Source organism: Palaemon carinicauda, chromosome 3, assembly GCF_036898095.1.
Source record: "Palaemon carinicauda isolate YSFRI2023 chromosome 3, ASM3689809v2, whole genome shotgun sequence".
Lineage (NCBI taxonomy): Eukaryota > Metazoa > Arthropoda > Malacostraca > Decapoda > Palaemonidae > Palaemon > Palaemon carinicauda.
The window spans coordinates 117,046,477-117,068,004 of NC_090727.1; the positions used below are offsets into that span (position 1 = coordinate 117,046,477).

The window sequence follows — 21,528 nt, forward strand, 5'->3', positions numbered from 1 at the left end:
AAGTAGGTCAAGGACGGTGGCTCCTCAACATCTGGATCTCAGTATTGATAATGTTTCTTTAAATTTGTATGACTCTTTCAAAATTTTAGGTATGATTCTCGACAGCAAATTTACTTTTGAGAAACATATAAGGTCTGTGTCTTCTTCAATTGCACAAAAAATTGGCTTATTGAGAAAGTCTTTTAAGATTTTCGGTGATCAATCTATTCTGAAGAAGTGTTTTAATTCTTTCATTCTACCCTGTTTTGAGTATTTTTCTCCTGTCTGGTCTTCAGCTGCTGATTCTCATCTTAATTTGTTGGACAGAATCTTACGGTCTATTAAATTTCTTATTCCTGATCTAGATATTAATCTCTGGCACCATCATTCAATTAGTTCATTATGCATGTTGCATAAGATTTTTCATAACTCTGACTATCCTTTACATTCAGATCTCCCAGGACAATTCTACCCTGTTCGTAATACTAGGCAGGCAGTTAATTCTAATAGCCAGGCCTTCTCCATCATGAGGCTCAATACTACGCAGTACTCTAGAAGTTTTATTCCAGCTGTTACCAAGTTGTGGAATGATCTTCCTAATCGGGTAGTTGAATCAGTAGAACTTCAAAAGTTCAAAGTTGGAGCAAATGCTTTTTTGTTGACCAGGCGGATGAGTCTTTATATAGTTTATATATGACATATTTGTTTTTGACGTTGTTAATAGTTTATATATGACATATTTGTTTTGACGTTGTTACTTTTTTTAGAATTATTTATTGTTAATTTGTTCTCATTTATTTATTTCCTTATTTCCTTTCCTCACTGGGCTATTTTTCCCTACTGGAGCCCCTGGGCTTATAGCATCTTGCTTTTCCAATTAGGGTTGTAGCTTGGATAATAATAATAATAATAATAATAATAATAATAATAATAATAATAATAATAATAATAAGGCCTCGATCTGGGGAGCGGACCTATTCCCGGAGGACGTGGTTAACAGCGTCCTCGGTGAAGCAGCCAGGGTCATCCAGAGCCTCAGAATCCGGTGGGGTATAATTCCTAAAAGAAAATTTGAACCCACCAGAAAGCAATCAAGAGGCAGTTAAAGACTGAGGAAGTTTCAATCCTTCCAAGGTCCACAAGCTCAACCTGTGGTACAGGCATTGCCTGTATCCCAGGTGTGCCATCCTTCCACCTCAAAACCTCAGCCACAACAACATTATGTGTTGGTAAGCCAGCCACCTCAACAACCTACTCCATTTACTACGTCTCCTGCTTATAACCCTTCCTTTGAATCACAAGGAGTGTTTCATGGGTATAATAGGCATGCGAGAGGTAGTAGGGCTAGGGGAACCTTTCGCCATAGAGGCAGCGGTAAGGCTTCCAGGAGGGGCAGAGGATTCCGAGGGAGCCGTGGTAGCAGACCTTCTGCAAACCAATGAGACTTCTCAGGTAGGGGGGAGGCTATACCTCTTCCGGAGCCATTGGACTTTCAGCAAATGGGCACACAGCATAGTAACAAAGGGACTAGGGTGGAGTTGGATACAAGGGCCCCCTCCACCGATCAGTTTTTATCAGATTCCGACGGCAGATCTCACACTTTTCGACAAAGATCTCCTTCTAAAGAATGCAATAAAAGAGGTAAAACGCTTCAAATTTCAAGGTCGCTTGTTCAGCGGGCCAAAGAAAGACTCAGACAAACGAAGAGTCATCTTAGATCTGTCCCATTTGAATACATACATTCAATGCGACAAGTTCCATATGCTGACCGTCTCGCAGGTACGGACCTTACTTCCCCGTGGGGCCATCACCCCCTCTATAGATCTTACAGACGCTTATTATCATGTTCCGATAGCAAGGCATTTTCGTCCTTTTCTAGGATTCAAGCTAGGCAAACGAGCATACACCTTCAAAGTGATGCTGTTCGGACTCAATATAGCGCCCAGAATATTCACGGTTAGTGGAAACAGTGGTCCAAGAGCTGAGAACTCAAGGAATACAGCTAGTGGCCTATCTAGACGATTGACTTACTTGGGCCAACAGCGCCAAGGAATGCCATAAGGCGACGGACAAAGTAATAAAGTTCCTGGAACACTTAGGGTTCCAAATAAATTTCAAAAAGTCCCGCCTTATTCCGGCATCATGCTTCCAGTTGTTAGGTCTACAATAGAACCTGACCACACACAAACTGTCGATTCCGCCTAAAAAAGAGGAAAGAGATAGCAAAAAACACGAAAAGCTTTCTCAAGGACAAACTAACATCCCGGAGAAACCAAGAAAGAATCTTAGGCTCACTCCAGTTTGCTTCAGTAACAGACACACTACTGAAAGCCAAACTGAAGGACATCAATCGAGTTTGGCGATCCAAAGCAAACGGCAAAAATCGAGACAAAATTTTTCGGATTCCATCTATACTAGGGAAAAGACTTCAGCCATGGACGAAAGTAAAAAATCTGGCAAAATCAGTACCTCTCCAATTCCCACCGCTGGCATTAGTAATCCATACGGATGCCTCCCTAAGTGGTTGGGGAGGTTACTCCCAATACGAAAAGGTCCAAGGTTTATGGTCAGTGACATTCCGTCAACTACGCATCAATATCCTAGAGGCCATGGTAGTGCTCTTGATTATAAAAAGGCTCTCCCCATCAAAGAAACAACATTTCAGACTAATACTAGACAGCGCAGTGATAGTCCACTGCATCAAGAAGGGAGGTTCCAAATCAAGTCACATAAATCATGTGATGATTGCAATCTTTTCATTGGCAACAAAGATCCATTGGCACTTGTCAGCTGCTCACCTGGCAGGTGTAAGGAACGTAGTCGCGGATGCACTTTCAAGGACAACTCCGCTGGAATCGGAATGGTCCTTGGACCAAAAGTCATTCCATTGGATTTGCCAACAAGTTCCGGATCTCCAAGTAGATCTATTTGCCACGGAATCCAACCACAAACTACAGTGTTATGTACCCCCCAACCTGGACCCTCTGGCCTATGCCACAGACTTGGAACAACTGGCGGAGAATTTACCTGTTTCCACCTATAAACATACTAATGAAAGTCCTAGATAAGCTCAGGACTTTCAAAGGACGGATTGCCTAAGTAGCCCCCAATTGGCCCAAAAGCAACTGGTTTCCTCTCTTGGTGGAACTGAGACTCCACCTTCGGCGGATTCCCAACCCAAAGTTAACACAAACAGTACAAACTTGCAGTGTGTCAGCTTCCTCAAGAATTTAGAGTGCTCTAACTTTATGGTCTTCAAGAAATTTGCAGCACAAAAGGATGTGGAGATCAACCCTCTTAACACATTGTTCCTAGAGTCAGACAAAAGAGAATCCACCCTTCAGCAATATGATTCTGCTCTAAGGAAGTTAGCAAAATTTTTGAAAGACTCAGGTGTTCAGATGATGACTACCAATCTGGCCATTACCTTTTTCAGAACTTTGTTTGAAGGGGTACTAGCCACTAATACTATTACTACAATTAAGTCCGCTTTAAAGAAAATATTTCCGTTCGGGTTCAATATTAATCTTACGGATTCGTATTTTTCATCTATCCCCAGAGCTTGTGCTAGACTAAAACCAGTAACTCATCATCACACGGTTTCCTGGTTTTTAAATGTCCTTAAACTAGCTTCTGATACTGATAATGACTCATGCACTTATATAACGCTTCTTAGAGCGACGTTATTTTTGATAAGTTTAGCTTCAGGAGCCAGAATATCTGAACTCTCAGCATTATCTAGAGAGCCAGATCACATTGACTTTCTTTCTTCTGGTGAAATATTAATCTCTCCAGATAGAAAATTCTTAGCAAAGAATGAGGACCCACAGAATAGATGGACCCCATGGAAGATTGTCCCACTTCCACAGGACCTATCCCTGTGCCCAGTTAACACTCTGAAAGCCTATTTGAATGGAACCCCTAATAAGTGTTCCGGCCAGTTGTTTATTAGAGAACATGGAGGAACCATTTCCTTAAAAGGAATCAGACAACAGATTCTTTATTTTATCAAACAAGCCAACCTGGAATCAGTCCCACATGCCCATGATATCCGAGCAGTAACATCATCAGTCAATTAGCAGTGGGTAGTTATACATCTCTAAAAGGTCTTTTAGCTAGATTTTAGGTTTTGCCAAAATAATATCCACTGTAAAGAAAGAAAAAATGAGAAACAGAAATGTATAAAGTTTTAGGCCAGTTTCTATTTAAGCGTTGAAATGAGTAAATGGTTAAAGGGGAGAGAAAACACATCAAATCTGTTCTCCACTGAGCCAAAATAAAAAGTGACGTCATGTTAGTTGTGCGTGTGAGAGCGGGGTAGCTGGTCTACACCATGCTAATTAGCGGGAGGGTAGTTATACTTTGCTAAGGTCTTTTAGCTAATTTTCAGCATTCGCCAAAATACTATCCACTGTAAAGAGTGAAAGCTTTGGTTTGTATAAAGCAAGAACAAATACAAAGAATATAAACTTTATATTTTTCAAAAACCACCACTACATTACTGAGCTTACCCATGCATTGGTCCACCAGCTGGATTAGGATTCACTGCTTCCATCATGTTAGAAAACAGACCTTGATTTTCCTCACTACTCTCAGCTTTTGAATCGTTGGCAGTTGTGAAATTGTAGTCTAAGACACGACCAACCAGGTGATGGGGAATGCCACCACCTCGGTCGCTTATCCTAAAAGACGAAAGACGTTTACAGCAATGTCTTAAGCTATTCAAATTATTAATAAATTAACTTCACACATGAATTATTCAGCCTTATCAGCTTATAATTATATTATAAGTTAGAAAAAGGTAAGTTGTTAGTCAGCTGCTGCTGGTCTCAGCTCGGGTATACAGAAAGTAAGGTATACTATGAGAAATCCTACTTGAGGAGGTACTAAGGTGGCCTAGATATTTAATCAAAAACAAATATCTAACAGTATCAACTGGGCTTGTTTAAAACCTGCTTGACTTAACCTAATAGAATATTAATCTAAAAAAAGAGAAGCTATATAGCATGATGTGCAATTGAAATGCCTCAAGCAAGGTAATTTCATTTGAACTTTAATTTCAAATTCAAACCTTAAAATGAACCACATCTTCAAGTAGCTCTCTTTCTATCCCAATCTTTGTATATTCATGTGCATTGCACATGTTCAAAGTTAGATTATGTCATACAGACTAACAAATGGTTCTGCAACCACCTTACCTCACTATCTTTTCCCTTTGAGAAATACTCTATTAATCAATAGGAATAAAACTACACAAAATCTAGTTTAAAAATTATTCTATACATTTACAGAACACTAGAAAATACTTCGGAATAGGAATTTCCTTCTACAGTAGTAACAAACAACATTGTTCTTTCTTAATTCATACAATAGTAAGGTAACCAATGTACTCTAGACAAATAATTCTAAATTTCAGATGCTGCTTTTATTTATCCACAGTGCAATGGCACAAATATAAAATTCATATGCATGCTTATGTATCTGGTTTATTGAAGCAGCAAAAATGGTATACTGTAAGAATAAAAGAATAGAAAGACAAACAGTAGAATGACTTTTTAAAAGTTTTCTTTTCCTGTGAGTATTACAAATTTGTACTTTCCCTACCAATACAAACCCGAGTCCTCTAATAGGGAGATTGTTTCAGTGCAAGCTGGAGATGGTCATTAGAATGGTTTACCAAGTGGTTAGATTACTGGTGGGATGTGGGCAAGAGGCAGTCCCGCCCCTCTGCAAGCTTAATTTTTTACCTTTCGGCCCTGGAACATAAAATAGGGAGATTCACTGCTTGGTGGGTTGGAAGTCCCCCAAGATCCAATCTGGATTGTTAATTTTCTCCCCTGGAAGTATACAACTACTTAATTCTGTATGGGAGCCAAGCAGTGGCTACAGCAACACAAACTGTCTTTCATAGGGATGAGAAGACTGATAGGACCTGGCCTGTACATTAAGACAAGAACTCGGTCTAATGAATTAACCCTTCCCTTGAAAGGGATATCTGTTTGGAATAAGATACCTGTATGATGATCAATGGGTTGGCATACATTCCACCATCATACCCCTCATTTAGAGAAAATTGGGGATAAACTTTTTTAGTTTAAGGAGAATGGGGATATACAGTACTATACTTCTTTACAGATAAACCTCTGAAGTTTAACTTACCATCATCAGGTCTGATCCAGCATGTAATGTTTCGATTGCTTCTTAAAAAATGGAGAAGAGCCAGTTATTCTATCATTCATGCCAGACTTGCAACTACTACTGTTACCATAGATGAAATATTTCCTGTCACAAGTGGGATCTGGGCTGGTTACACAACTACCTGAGAATCCACCACAGGACCAAAGCAAAAAGGTGACAAGGGGCATGTCGGTATACTACAATAAATAAAAGGCCGTGAAGGTGGTCTGTCGGTTCCAGATTCCAGCCTTTATCACCTGGCCACTGACAGGTTTCTCCTAAAAGCTAGGATGGGGTCTATACCCCTGGCTTTGTCAGCTCTGATCCTCGCTGGTACTTTGACCCTCTCAGCGGTCAAAGCATATGCTGTACTGTTTGATCCTAGCTGGTACTTTGACCCTCTCAGCGGTCAAAGCATATGCTGTACTGTTTGATCCTAGCTGGTACTTTGACCCTCTCAGCGGTCAAAGCATATGCTATACCAATCGTCTCACAAAGCCAGAAAGAGATCGTCTTCCTTGACCTCTTTCTTGGTCCTGCCACTACTAACAGAAAGTTGCTGACACTCTGGCCTGAGGTGCTGGATTCTTTTCAGATAAAACAGCAGGGCCCTCACTGGACACAAAAGCATCTCGTATGGAGGGAATGGAGAAGGTCATGAACCTAGGGTCATGTGCTGATAGCTTCTGAATTTTAGCTATGAACTCTGGCACAAAACTGAAGGAGACCTTCTTCTACCCTTCAGCAAGGGTGACTAAATAAGAGACTACAACTCAACTTCTCTCTTCCAAGATGCTAAGGCTAGCAAGAAGATCTTGATGGTCAGATCTATCTGAATACCTCCTCAAAAGCTCATTTAGTGTATAAGAGGAGGAGAAGACTATACCCTGCAGTCGATACACCATGCCCAAGGCTGAGTGATAGCCTTTGACAACCACGAATCAGGCATTCTCTCAGTGAAGAAAGAAGAGGAAATCTGCAATCTGCACTACAGTTGTTCCAACTGGAGAAGTATTCCTTTTACATCACCAATCGCAGAAGACGTCCTACTTCCCCAAATAGATATCTGCAGAGAACCATCGCTGTTATCCAGACATCTCCCGTGAAGTGCCTAGCGAAGTCTTTTAATTGGAAGTGATGTTTGGTAGCCTACACCTGTAATCGCTCAGTAATTGTACACCTGTAATCGCTCAGTAATTGACAAAGGCCAGGGAAGGACCATGTCAATGGGAGGAGAACCTCTGACACAGACCACAGCAGAGAATGATGAAGTAACATTTACTTCTCCCTTAGAGGATTGAAACAAAGGGATGTCTCCAGCCCCATGCCTTGTCCATCTGTCCCCACCTCTCAGTCTTTCCTTATGCACTTTGATAACATTGGGTGGTGCCATCCTCACAACTAGCTCAAACTAATTCTCACTGAAAGAGGAAGGAGCAGGAGTACATTGTCCTGGAAGGAAAGATGATGGATGTGCCAAAGCTCCTCTATCAAACTGGGAACAGAAAGCCCCATTCACTTTTTTTCTGTCCTTACCCATCTAGTTGGTGATGAGTTTGTAGATCTTTAACAAATTTAAATTCCTTTGTTATTCTAAGAAGGCAAACGAGCCTTCACTTGATGGAGGCAAGTTTGACAGGCCTGTCTGGTTGCTCACACTAGCCTGACTTCCATATTTGGGTCTACTAGTCATACTTACATAGAGTTCCTTCAGTAACGGTTCAGAATATTCCCTGCGCCTTACATAGTCGAGTTCGTCTCTTAGTCTCAAATTATTTAACTACTTTAGATCCGTTTGCAACAAAACCCTTACTGTTTCGCATCCCTAATCCCTCTATTAGACATCTGGATTGCAAAGCAAAAGACCTAGTTCTTAAAATTTTTATTCAATTGAATCTTTGTGTTTTTGGTCATGTATCAGCTAGAGCTAGGCAATTGCGTCATGTACCAGATGACAGCGTATTTCCGTTTACCTACAAGCTCGGGCACTAGCTCCTCAAGGGTTTACTTAAGTTAGGTAAATTTTATTACCTTTACAAGCCTGGCTATAAAGAAGACGTAAATATTACAATGGGTTATTTGCATTCAGTGAAGAACTTTAGTTAAACATAATAAGAGGCGTAATTTACAAATACAGTCGGCCCTCAGTTTTCGTAGGGGTTAGGTAACAAATACACTAGGGATGAGTGAAAATCCGCATATACTTGGTGCCCTTGGGTCAATGAACTATAGCTCCCCTAACAAACTAACCACTGCCTATGTGCAGAACCTAACACTAAAAGTAAGGCACTCTTGTACATTGTTTTCAAGTTGTCCATCAATTGTACTGTAAGCTTTATTACAGTAATTGTTTAATTAAGTATTCTACTGTACTCATATTTTTTTCATCCTTTTCTTAATAAACTCCAAAATAATTTATAACACTTGTAAACTCTTCACAACCGTAAATCCTTAAAATTTAACCATTTCAATTCTATTATTAAGTTAAACATTATATATAATTTTGTTATAATTAATTTCTACCTAAATATGACTTTCCTTAACCCTTTCTTTACATTAAATTTTAATCTTTAATTCCTTCATCATGTCTATCTAAATATATTCAACTTATTATTTCCCTTTAATAATATTTGATGCCTTTCTACATTATAAATTACAAGATTATTAGTTTAAATAACTAGAATGAAAAAAAAAAACATGATTAATCCACATCCCATAAAATATTATCTATAATATTTTATCTTCCATTTTTTATTCTATTCTGTTTACTTTTCATTTTTGTTACTAAAAAATTTGTATTGTTCATATGATGTTTTGTCTGTCGACGTTTCTAATCAACTGGAAGTCAATTTAATTAAATAGGAAATTCAAGTGTAGGTTCACCTCAACAATTAAATAAAAAAGACCAAGTGCAAAACCCAATCTATCAGGACCCTCTTTAATAAAACCACCTGGAAATAGTGTTAGATCAAAAACTGCTAATGGGAAGACTTCATCAAAGAGGTCTATCAAAGTATAAACCATAGGTTTTTTTCCTCTATTCTGCAATGGAATTTTCAGGGTTTAAGGGCCAAATATGAAGAACTTAGCTCCTCATTCATGGGCATTCCCCCATATAATTATATGTCTACAGGAGAACAAACTTGATCATAATACTCCTTGTCCTCACGAATATATTAGCTATAGGACACCGTATGATCATTGAGTAGGGAGCTATGGCGGAAGTCCCCAAATATCTTTGTCTATTCGTACACCTCTGCAGGTAGTGGTTGTACATATTGATATAGGGAGAAAATATACAATTTGTTCTCTGTACTTGCCTCCAAATGATAACATTTTGTATGATAACTTAGTACAGGTGTTTCAACATCTCCCTCATCCTTTTCTTTTAGTTGGAGATTTGAATGGTAGACATCCTTCGTGGGGTGATGCTTTGGCAAATACAAGGGGAAATATCATATCATCAATTGTTGAAAAGGAAGATATGGAACTCCTTAATACAGGAGAGCCTACACACTTTCATGTCCAGACAGGTATCTTGTCATGCATTGACCTATCAATCGTAAGCTCTAATTGCCTTTTCGATTTCGATTGGAGGACATTAGATGAATGGCATACTAGTGATCATGCACCAACCATTATAAACAACAATGATCCACCTTTACGGAGATCACCACAATGGAATCTTGACAAGGCGGACTGGATAAATTTTTTAAGCTAAGCAAAACTGAAGGGTATGCAGAACAGTTTGAAAATACTGATGATGTCATAGACTTACTGAATGGAACTCTCCATAAAGCAGGAGTCAATTCAATTCCCAAAACAACAGGGTTATTCAAAAGACAACCAGTCCCCTGGTGGTCTTCAGAACTAACTGCCCTGCACAGAGCCACAAGAAGATATCTTACTCAGTTGCTCATATGCCGTACTGAGAAGAATTTGATTATATACAAGAAATGTAGAGCACAGTTCCGTCGTGCCATGAAAGAAGCTAGGCGCCAGTCATGAGTGTCTTTTGTTTCCTCCATTAACAGTAGAACACCACTATCTTCTGTGTTGAGGAAAGTAAAAAAGGTAGTATGCAAATTTACCCCCAACCCACCACCAGGGTTGAAGGTGGACGGTCATTATGTCACTGGAACAACTGAGGCTAGCAATACCCTGGCTGATCCTTTCTCAAATGTATCATGCAAGTGTGTAGCAGCCCCTGGTTACCAGTATAGGAACATTGAAGAAAAGAAATTTTAAATTTTGCAACAGGAAGGGAGGAGTTATACAATTCTCCTTTTACTGAAAGAGAATTTGATTCTGCACTTTCTACTTGTAATGATACAGCCCCTGGACCCGATGGAATTCCATATGCAATGATTAAACATGTACCTGTTAAAACCAAGTTATTTATTTTAAGCATTATTAATAGAATATGGCATGATTATAGTTATCAAAGTGTTTGGGAACTAGCCATTATTTTAGCCTTTTTAAAACCTGTTTTTAGCAGCAAACTATTACCAATTGCAATTGACATCTTGCTTATGCAAGATCATGGAGAAAATGGTCAATGCAAGACTGATGTGGTACCTGTTAAAGAAAATTATTTATCACTTATCCAGTGTGGATTTAGAAAAATATACTTAACATCTGATGTGTTGCTACTATTTGAATCCTCTATTTGTGAAGCCTTTGCTTCCAAACAGCACCATGTAAGTCTTTTTTTGACCTTGAAAAGGCATATGATACTACATGGAGATATGGTATACTTAAAACCACTCATAATTTTGGATTAAGTGGAGAGCTATCATTGTTCATTCAATAATTTATTTCGCATAGATTTTTTCAAGTGAGAGTGGAGGAAGCTCTAGCGGAGAGGAAATGTCAGGAAGAAAGTTCCCCAGGGTAGTGTGCTAAGTGTAACCCTATTTGCACTAGCTAATAATGGGGTATCCTCAGTCATTCCCCAAGATATTCTCTCAATGCTATTTGTAAATGATCTCTATATCATTTGCTGGAACTACAAGGGCCATGGTTGAGAGAAGACTGCAACTCTCAATTGACAAAATTATTCAGTTGGCTGATATGAGTGGGTTCAAGTTTTCAACAACCAAACTACTGTTGTCCATTTTTGTCTTATTTGAGGAGCACACCCATACCCGGATATATACATTAAAGGTCAGTGGACTCCATGTGTAAATGAAGCTAGATTTTTAGGTTTGATATTTGATTGTAGACTTACATGGGTTCCACATTTAAAGGCATTAAAAGCTAAATGTCTTGAGGCTCTGAATCTTTTAAAAGTATTGTCCCATACATTATTGGGGCAGACCGCAAAATTATTTTAAAGCTATACAAGGCCTTAATATTCTAAAAAATTAGTTATGGCTGTGAAATATACTTCTCAGCCACCCCAAGTTGACAAAAAATTTTAGATTCTATACACCATACTGGTATCAGACTAGCAACAGGAGGAAGCATTTAGAACTTCACCCATTCCAAGCCTCCTTAAGAACTACCTCTAGACCTTTACCAAAAGTTTTAATAATTTAGTATTGGTTTAGATTGTAAAGACTTCCTAATTCTTTAGTCTGTCAGATTGCAAACCTTGTAAGGCACTCAACATAGTTTTGAGTTACACCCAAAATCCCCTCAACCGTATGGTTTTCGGGTGAAACAATTGATAGACAGTCTTGATATACTGTAGTTAGAACTCAGGTGCTTCCATTTAAGGTATCATCAATGCCTCCCTGAAAATCACCTGAGGTATCTTTTTGTAAATATTTTATTAGAGTTAAAAAGAATATGACTGACTTAGGAGCCTGGTCTCTTTTTATGGAACATGTTGCAAAACATGAGGAACCAACTTTTACATATGCTGACGGCTCCAAATCTGATGCTGGCGTTGGATTTGGAGTATATTTATTTTAATTGTAGAGGTGGACTTCCTCTAACAGCTTCCATATTTACGGCTGAACTATACGGCGTACTAACCGCTGTTGAAAAAATACTGTTGGAAGTGGGAGGTAATTTTATCATTTTTAGTGATGCAAGGAGTGTTCTTCAAGCTTTAGAAGTTTTTAAATTCCAGTAACCCCTTAGTTTTAAAGATTTCAGAATGTTTTTTATTAGGGACTGAGAGGTATAACAGTTCAATTTTGCTGGGTGTGTCTGGAAATGAAAAGGCAGATTTATTGGCAAAGAATGCTGCTGCTGAGTTGCAGCCAAGAAGATATCCCATTCTTTGTGATGATTGTTTACCTAACATTAAGAATTAAAATTTCTAAAAGTTGGCAACAGCATTGGGATGGTTTGGTTGAAAATAAGATGCGAGAGGTAACAAATGTTATATCCCTCAGGAAGCATAACACGATGCCACGAAAGTGAGAGACTACTCTTTGTCTTCGCATTGGTCACACTCGGTTGACACATGAATATCTGCTTACTGGCCAACACTAGTCATATTGCAACAACTGTTTGGTACCCTTAATAGCGAGGCATTTGTTGGCCGAATGCCCCACTTACAGTAGTGAAAGAAATAGATATCTGTTTGAGGCTTGAGGTGAGGATGGCAGGTTCATCCTTGCCAAGATTCTTGGAAATTATGTGTCCTACCATGCTAGTGGTATTTTTAGCTTTATTTAAGAAGCAGGTCTTTGGAAAGGTATTTACCTTTAAAATCACATCTTTGCTTTTATGTTTTTAATTGAATATTCTTTTTTTTTATTTACAATAAAAGACATCGGCATCAATGACCTTAGATGTCAGGATGCCAGAAAACCTCAAATCAATCTCTCTCTCTCTCTCTCTCTCTCTCTCTCTCTCTCTCTCTCTCTCTCTCTCTCTCTCTCTCTCTCTCTCTCGAAGTATTCCATTTTAAATGCTTCATAGTGTACAGTGGAACCTCTACTATGATCTTAATTCGTTCCGGGACCTGCTTCGTATGTTAAAACAATCGTATGTTGGAGCAAATATTCCCATAAGAATACACTGTAATTTGTATAATCCGTTCTACAGCCGAAAAACCTATGATAACTCCTTAATAAATTACTACACCTAACAATAATACAATTACATTTTCTGGGCTCAACCTGTGCCGGCCAGTGAAATGCTCCTAATGCACCATTTCTAAGGAATATAACTGCTAATATTACTAGAGAAAAAATGTATAGGAATGCTAGGTTGAACTAGCTCGCTCACCTAATGGTGTCGGTATAAACTGGGGCGAAATACCAGAGGTCTCGTACCATTTAGACTTCTCCTCTTCGAAATCCCTCAATAGTGAGGTGCGGTTCAACCTCCCCTGCCGCGCAGATCAGTACTACTAACTCTACCCACGCTTGCCCATCACTCCTTTCTAGCACCTGTTGTTATTAAGTCCATCATGTTTTTTCTCGTGTTTACCCTTGGATTTTTCCTTATTTACGCATCGATGGCCGATTCTCAAGATACCCCATCGAAGTTAAGTACTTTATCCATGAGTTTAAGCGTGATTGGGCAGTGTAACCTTTGTTTTTATTAATTGAGAAGTGTTTATATATGAACGGCGTCCCCGTTCTTACCGTTCATGGTTCGGCTCTGCCCTTTCTCGCTAGTTCGTCCGTTTTTTCTGTCATCATTAATATTCGTTCGAACTTTTAGGAGTTTTTTCCTTACATTCAGATAGTACACCGATTATATGCTTTCATCTAGCGTTATTTTAATGTTATTCTATGATATCAGTGTTAGCGTTTCATCAAGGCGTAGGTTATGTTGGTATGCCTGCATTCGTGCATGTTGGTGGATAGCGTCACCATTGAGATTGTTTCGCTAGTTCTAGGAGCAATTAAGACGACCGTCTCACTTGTTGTTATTAAACCTTTTAGTTTTATTTCGCTCCATCTAGTTTTACATTTGGTTCGAGTGGGACTCTCGCATATCTTTGTTTTTACTGTTCGATCTACCGCTTCAGTAACAAGGTTGGTACCCCTGCTTTCCATCTGCGGATGGCGTCATGCTCCCTCCCTTACCATTCGCCCGAGTCCCTCTCTCGCCATATTATTTCTGCATGCCTAGCCTTACTTACGTGATTACGCTTTTAATTCATTAATTATTTTTATGTATTTGTGCATTGATATTGTATTTATTGCTTTACTCCGTTATGATCATATTTTTGGGATTTATCATGTCATGTTAAGGGGATCTCCAGTTGGTAGCCCTGTCTACCACCACCCGCACTGGTGATTCCCCGGTACCATCCCCCCTCCCCCACAGGTTGGGGAGGCTATTCCACCCCCCCCCCCCTCCTCCAGTGTACACCCTTCCTCTCACTCGATGGTTGTTGGTTATGACATACAGGTCAAGTATGCTTGTTCCTCAGTCTTCCCTCAACGTTCCGACATATTGAGGACTGAGTGTACCCACGGGGTGTAGCTTAGTCTCATTCATACCGGGCGGTTTCCGTCTTCCCCCCCCCCCCCTCCCGTCGCCACGATTGGCCATCGGTCGGGGGAGGGGGAGGGCCAAGACCACCGGGGACTATCACACGTGATTAGTCGGTATTCCTACACCTTCTTGGTGTAGCCTTTGCTTTTAGTTATGGTTGTAAGAATGAGCACTTCTAATTAGGAGTGTCCCCACCTACGGTACCTCCTGCTATTATCGTCCGTATAGGACTTATTAATATCCCACATCATTATATATATTATATTCTACATGGATCATTACCTTCGTCCCGGTACCTCCGGTAGGGTAGTTGGGGGTTCCATTGGCTCCCCCAGCGCTCCCCCGTTGTACCCTTCCGTCATCAGACATCGGAGCCTCCGGGCTCTTAACTACAGGATCTGTTGACACTGACACAGTTTTTGATTCCTAACCTCCCTCCGGGAGCCCTATTCAATTACAGACATTAGTTTTAGATCATAATTGGAGTTCTCTATTTATGTATTTTAAGGATGTATCTTAAGTTACTTTAAGTTTACTCTAAGTTACTTTAAGCTTACTTTAAGTTTACTTTACCAGCCCTGTTCCCCGGCCCCTGGGGCCCCGGAACTAGTTATGATTATCATTATTCATCACTGTTTTTTGCATCCTTTTTCATCCCCGGCTCTGCCGGGTTCCTCTTGGAATAGTCTCAGTTCTCTGCATGTTTAGTCTAAGGCTATACATTTTATTTTATTGGCAGGTCCCGGATCCTCCGGGACCCCTTATAGAGAAACTAGTAGATGCTCATAGACTATTCCTTTTACAGGTGGTCCGTTGCCGGATGACAGCCTGCGCGGCCGTCCTTCAACAACCTTGCGGAAATGCGGTCTGTCGATCCCACGCTGACTGTGGGATTCAGAATGACGATATTGTTGTATGGCACCCTCACAACTGCCTTGTCTGTTATGACCTTATCACCACCCTCTCCAGATTCGGTGAGCCTCTTTCAGTCGTTTTTGTATTTACATCCCTTTGCCTTCTGTTATGAATCTTCGGTTTCATTCATCAGTTTGTCCCTCGGGTTTGCTAACCTTATCCCCGTCCTTTCAGAGTTCCCAGGCGGCTAAGACCTCAGCAAGAGCCACTTTGAAAGTGTGGGTAGGCGGCTTCGCTCGTAACGTTAAGGCCAAGAAGCCCTACGTCCTCTCCGAAGATTATTGTAATCTTATCTACCCAAACGCAAAATCTTCGGCAGCAGTGCCTAAGGAAGTGGCGGCCCCTATAATTGCCGACATTGCAGAAACTGTGGAACTCAATCTCGTTCAGGATACGGACATCGCTGACGACCCAGACCCCATTGAAGACAATGTTGCGGCTCTGAACTTAAGACATAGAGCCCATGGTTTTAGACGAATCGGAAACAGGTAAGGTGGTAGGTGAGGCAGGTGGGTCCGGCGCTAAGACCTCTCTTCTTAGCCCCTCTTTTTCTTCTACTTCTAATAATTCTTCCTTTTTAGGTTTTGAAGGGAACCGCGAATCCTCTCCGAGATCGCACCCGGTTCCTCCCAAGGTCAAATCTCAGAAGAGACCTTTAGTGAGGACTCGTAAGAATCCCACACTACCTAGATCATCCAAGCCCAAGAAGGCTCCCCTCCCCAGAGCCCCTAGTAGCTCGGCTAGCACCGCGCCTATGTCTCAGGACCCGGGAGTGCAGTCATCACCCTTAGTTACCACGACCAACCTCGACCCGGTGGCTCTCACCAATATGATGACGAGGGTCGTTTCAGAGCACATTAGCTCTATGCTTTCTGCCGTCACCAAGAGACTAGACACCCTGGAAGGAGGACTGCCTCAACAACAGCAGTTCCTCATCCCGGACGCCTCAAAACTCCCGCCTTTCACGAAGAACAACCCATGGAAAATGGCGCTCCACTGTCCTTTCACGGACGGAATGTTGACCATCGAGGGTTTTGGGACCCGGCCCATTGAAGATTTTGAGTTCTTCCCTCCCGGCCTTCAATTCCCTTTCCCCGGCTTCGGCCGGCTTACTGAAGAGGCTCTTGTCCGGCTAGATAAGGTCCCTAAAGAGACCGTTATCTTTCCGAAGGAATAGGCTCAGTCTGTTTGGGTTAGAACCTTAAACGAGTGGGGTTGTACAAACACCATGTTGACCCCCCACAAGAGTACTTACACCATGTTTCTTGTGGACGAACATACCCCCACCCCTTGCGTCACCAAAATGGTTGAATTAGCCCTTCAGGCAGTGGCCGAAGACAAACCTTTGCCACAACTCCGGGAGACAGATCCTACATCTCTTCTGCTCCCATCAGATAATGAATGTTGGCTCAACATCCAATCAACATTCACTTCTGGTAAGCTATCCGCTGACTGTGCATCGACGCAATTCAGCGAACGCCTCCCAAGACTACCTGAAACCTTAATCCGACTCGAGTTCGAGTCCCGGTCTAGGTTTAGCCGGAGCCTCAACGTCTCGACTATGGCGGAGATGTTTTCTCTTAACTATGACGAGGAACACGCCTTTAAGGTTATGACTAAAGCCACCCTGCAATCTTTGTTAGCAGATTGCTATGACTTCTTGGTGGCCAGAAGACGTTGCCGTAGGCATGTCTTATCAGAAGCTACTATCCGCCATGAGCCGAATAAGCTCATTAAAGCCTCCGCTTGGGGTCCGGACCTGTTCCCGGAGGACATGGTCAACTCAGTATTGAGCGAAGCTGCCAGAGTTAACCAGAGCCTTAAGGTCCATTGGGGCCTCACTCCCAAACGGAAGTTCGAACAATCGAGCATTCACTCCCGGGGCAGGAAGAGGCTGCGCCCTTATAGCTCTACTCAATTCCGCCAACCTCTTCAAGTAGTCCAGTCGGTCCCGGTCACTCAGGGCATCCAGCCCTCCACCTCCAAGTCTCAGCCCCAAGAGAAGTATGTCCTCGTTCCTGAAAGCCAAGTGGCCTCGAACTCGTTCACCTCTGTTTATAACCCGGTCTATGAGTCCCGGGTTTCCTCCCAAGGATATCAACGAGGCAAGGGCCTCGGTTCGAGAGGTTCTTTTCAGAACAGAGGCAAAGGGAGATATTTCTCCCGTGGAAAGGGGTCACGTGGTGGCCGAGGCAGTAAAACCTCCAACTACTGAAGATCTTCAGGTAGGAGGGAGACTTTATGCGTTCCGGAGTCGCTGGAGGTTCAGTCCTTGGGCCTTCAGCATTATTTCCAAGGGCCTGGGGTGGAGTTGGATAGAAGGGCCTCCTCCACCGAACAAATTCCATCAACCCTCGACACCGGACCTACTTGTGTTTACCCAAGATCTTCTTTGCAAGAACGCGATCAAGGAAACGAAACATCTGAAGTTTCAAGGTCGCTTATTCAGCGTTCCGAAGAAAGACTCCGACAGCCGGAGGGTCATCCTCGATCTGTCCCGACTAAACTTGTCCATTCAATGCGACAGGTTTCACATGCTTACCGTCTCGCAGGTGCGAACCTTGCTTCCCCGTGGGGCCGTCACCACCTCCATCGATCTTACCGATGCTTACTATCACGTTCCAATAGCGAGACACTTCCGCCCATTCCTAGGATTCAGACTGGACAACAAGGCTTACACGTTCAAAGTGATGCCTTTCGGGCTCAACATCGCGCCCAGAATTTTCACGAAACTGGCGGAATCAGTCATTCAGGAACTCCGATCCCACGGAATCCAAGTCGTCGCATACCTGGACGATTGGCTAATCTGGTCAGACAACGTCGAGGATTGTCTCAAGGCAACAAACAAGGTGATCCAGTATCTTCAGTTTCTGGGATTCCAAATAAACTTCAGAAAGTCTCGTCTGACACCAGAGACCAGATTTCAGTGGCTGGGATTGCGGTGGGACCTACGTTCTCACACTCTATGTCTCCCCAGGTCCAAGAGGATAGAGATTGCGAAAAATACCAAACGCTTTCTCGGGGAAAAGATAACTTCCAGAAGGAACCAGTTAAAGATTCTAGGATCCCTACAATTCGCTTCAGTGACAGACCTCCTTCTGAAAGCGAAACTGAAAGACATCAACCGGGTTTGGCGCTCCAGAGCAAACAACAAATGTCGAGACAAGAAGACACGCCTTCCTCCCATTCTTCGGAAGAGGCTTCTCCCATGGACAACCGTTGCAGTACCCCCCTCCAAGGATAGTCATCCACACGGACGCCTCCCTATCAGGTTGGGGAGGCTATTCCCAACACAGGAAGGTTCAGGGCCTTTGGTCCACAATGTTCCAACAATTCCACATAAACGTCCTGGAGGCCATGGCGGTCTTACTAACTTTGAAACGTCTTTCCCCGGCCAAGAAACAACATCTGAGGATAGTTCTCGACAACGAAGTCATAGTCCGTTGTCTAAACAGAGGGGGCTCCAAGTCAGGTCCCATCAATCATGTGATGGTGGCAATCTTCTCCCTGGCGGCCTCAAACCAATGGCACCTATCAGCCGTCCATCTGGCTGGAGTTCGGAACGTCGTGGCAGACGCACTCTCCAGGACGACACCGTTGGAGTCAGAATGGTCACTAGATCGCAAATCCTTTCAATGGATCCTCTCCCAAGTGCCGGATCTCCAGGTAGATCTCTTCGCGACGGAGTCCAACCACAAACTGAAATGTTATGTGGCCCCCAACCTGGACCTTCGGGCTTACGCCACGGATGCCATGTCTCTGGACTGGAACACCTGGGAAAGGATTTACCTTTTCCCACCGGTGAACCTACTGATGAAAGTGCTGGACAAACTTCGAACTTTCAAAGGTCAAGTAGCCCTGGTGGCCCCCAATTGGCCCAAGAGCAATTGGTTCCCTCTTTTACTGGAGCTGAATCTCCACCCTCACCAGATTCCCAACCCGACTTTGACCCAGATAGTACAAACGTACACTGTGTTCGCTTCCTCAAACATTCAGAACACCCTAACTTTATGGACTTCATGAAGTTTGCGGCACACAAAGGGGCTAACATAGACCCCCAGAATACTTTATTCTTAGAATCAGACAAGAGAGACTCCACTCTTCGTCAGTATGACTCAGCGGTCAAAAAACTAGCAAAGTTTTTGAAGGATTCTAATACTGTCTTTATGACACTAAACCTAAGAGTAACCTTTTTTAGAACCTTGTTTGAGTCGGGCTTAGCAGCTAACACTATTACTACCATCAAGTCTGCCTTGAAGAAGATTTTCCTAATCGGCTTTAATATAGATCTAACAGATTCATTGCTAGCTTCGATCCCAAGAGCCTGTGCCAGACTGAAACCATCTCCTCGTCCTAACTCGATTTCCTGGTTTCTCAATGATGTTCTTAAACTAGCGTCAGAAACCATCAACGATTCATGTGAGTATATCCCTCTACTCAGAAAAAATCTCTTTCTCGTGAGTTTAGCATCTGGCGCCAGGATTTCGGAATTAGCTGCCTTATCAAGAGACCCACGCCACATTGAGTTCCTTCCGTCAGGAGAGGTCCTCCTCTCCCCAGACAAGGTCTTCTTGGCCAAAAATGAAGACCCTCAGAATAGATGGTCCTCCTGGAAAATTATCCCTCTCCCTCAGGATCCCTCCCTATGCCCGGTTACCACTCTAAAGTCCTTTCTATCAAGGACTTCCTATAAGACCTCGGGACCCTTGTTCATCAGAGAGCGGGGAGGGACTATAACTTTGAAAGGGATCAGACAACAGATCTTGTATTTCATTAAACAGGCTAATCCAGAGTCTTTTCCTCACGTCCACGACATTCGGGCGGTAGCGTCCTCAATAAATTTTTTCCATCACATGAACTTTACAGATCTCTCTAAATATACCGGATGGAAATCCCCCTCAGTGTTCAAGCGGCACTATCTTAAACATCTAGAGGCCCTTCAACTCGCTATCGTAGCCGCAGGGAGCGTGGTATTCCCCGGACAAATTCCTTCCTAACTAATTCCTGAATCAGATATCTTCCACCTTCTTCCTCTTACCTGCCTCACTTACAGTTCCTACCTGAGTTCGGTTTGTTATATCACACACATGGGTGTTCCCATTTCGTAACATTGTTTATTTTATTATCATTGATCAATTTACTTTTCCATACGAACTGTATTTCTTTAATGTCCAGGTTTATATTGTATGTTCTAGTATTTGACCTTAGTTGGTGTTATTTTAAGTTTACTATTCATTTGTCTTCCCTTACTGGGATATTATATCTTATCATGCTGATGTTATTAAAGACGACCGTCTTCTACGATAACTCTTGATTAAACCACTAATTGTTATGTTGATTTTAATTCGTTCCCTTATAGTTAATGAAGATTGGGTTCGTTTCTCTGATACTATTTCACTGGCACAGGTTGAGCCCAGAAAAGGGATTTTGACGAAGGAAAAATCTATTTCTGGGCGAGAGACCTGTGCCGCCCAGTGAACCCACCCTAGTTGCTCCCCCCCTGATCAGACCCCAAACTTAAGGGTGCTGTAAGGAGTGATGGGCAAGCGTGGGTAGAGTTAGTAGTACTGATCTGCGCGGCAGGGGAGGTTGAACCGCACCTCACTATTGAGGGATTTCAAAGAGGAGAAGTCTAAATGGTACGAGACCTCTGGTATTTCGCCCCAGTTTATACCGACACCATTAGGTGAGCGAGCTAGTTCAACCTAGCATTCCTATACATTTTTTCTCTGTTAATATTAGCAGTTATATTCCTTAGAAATGGTGCATTAGGAGCATTTCACTGGGCAGCACAGGTCTCTCGCCCAGAAATAGATTTTTCCTTCGTCAAAATCCCTTATATAAGAGATGTAAAAAAAGAATAATTATAAAGAAATAATAAATAAAATAATTATAAAGAAATAATAAATAAAAAGGGGTTTTTATTGTCATTTTACCTTAGAAATAGGCCAATGCAGGTGTAGGATTTGCTACGCAGGAGGAGACGGATGGTCGGTGAGGAGGTAGAAATGATGACTGCGATAACGTACCGTAACTTTTTTAATT

The 21,528-nt window shown here is 42.0% G+C and overlaps 1 protein-coding gene across 1 annotated transcript in view; it reads right to left on the bottom strand.

Moving 5' to 3' along the window:
- LOC137638421 (branched-chain alpha-ketoacid dehydrogenase kinase-like) overlaps nt 1-21,528 on the bottom strand; it is a 323,487-nt gene that overhangs the window by 12,723 nt on the left and 289,236 nt on the right. Inside the window, exon 8 of the mRNA XM_068370483.1 lies at nt 4,491-4,661. Coding sequence (XP_068226584.1) covers nt 4,491-4,661 — 171 coding nt within the window. The remainder of the gene's footprint in view (nt 1-4,490; nt 4,662-21,528) is intronic.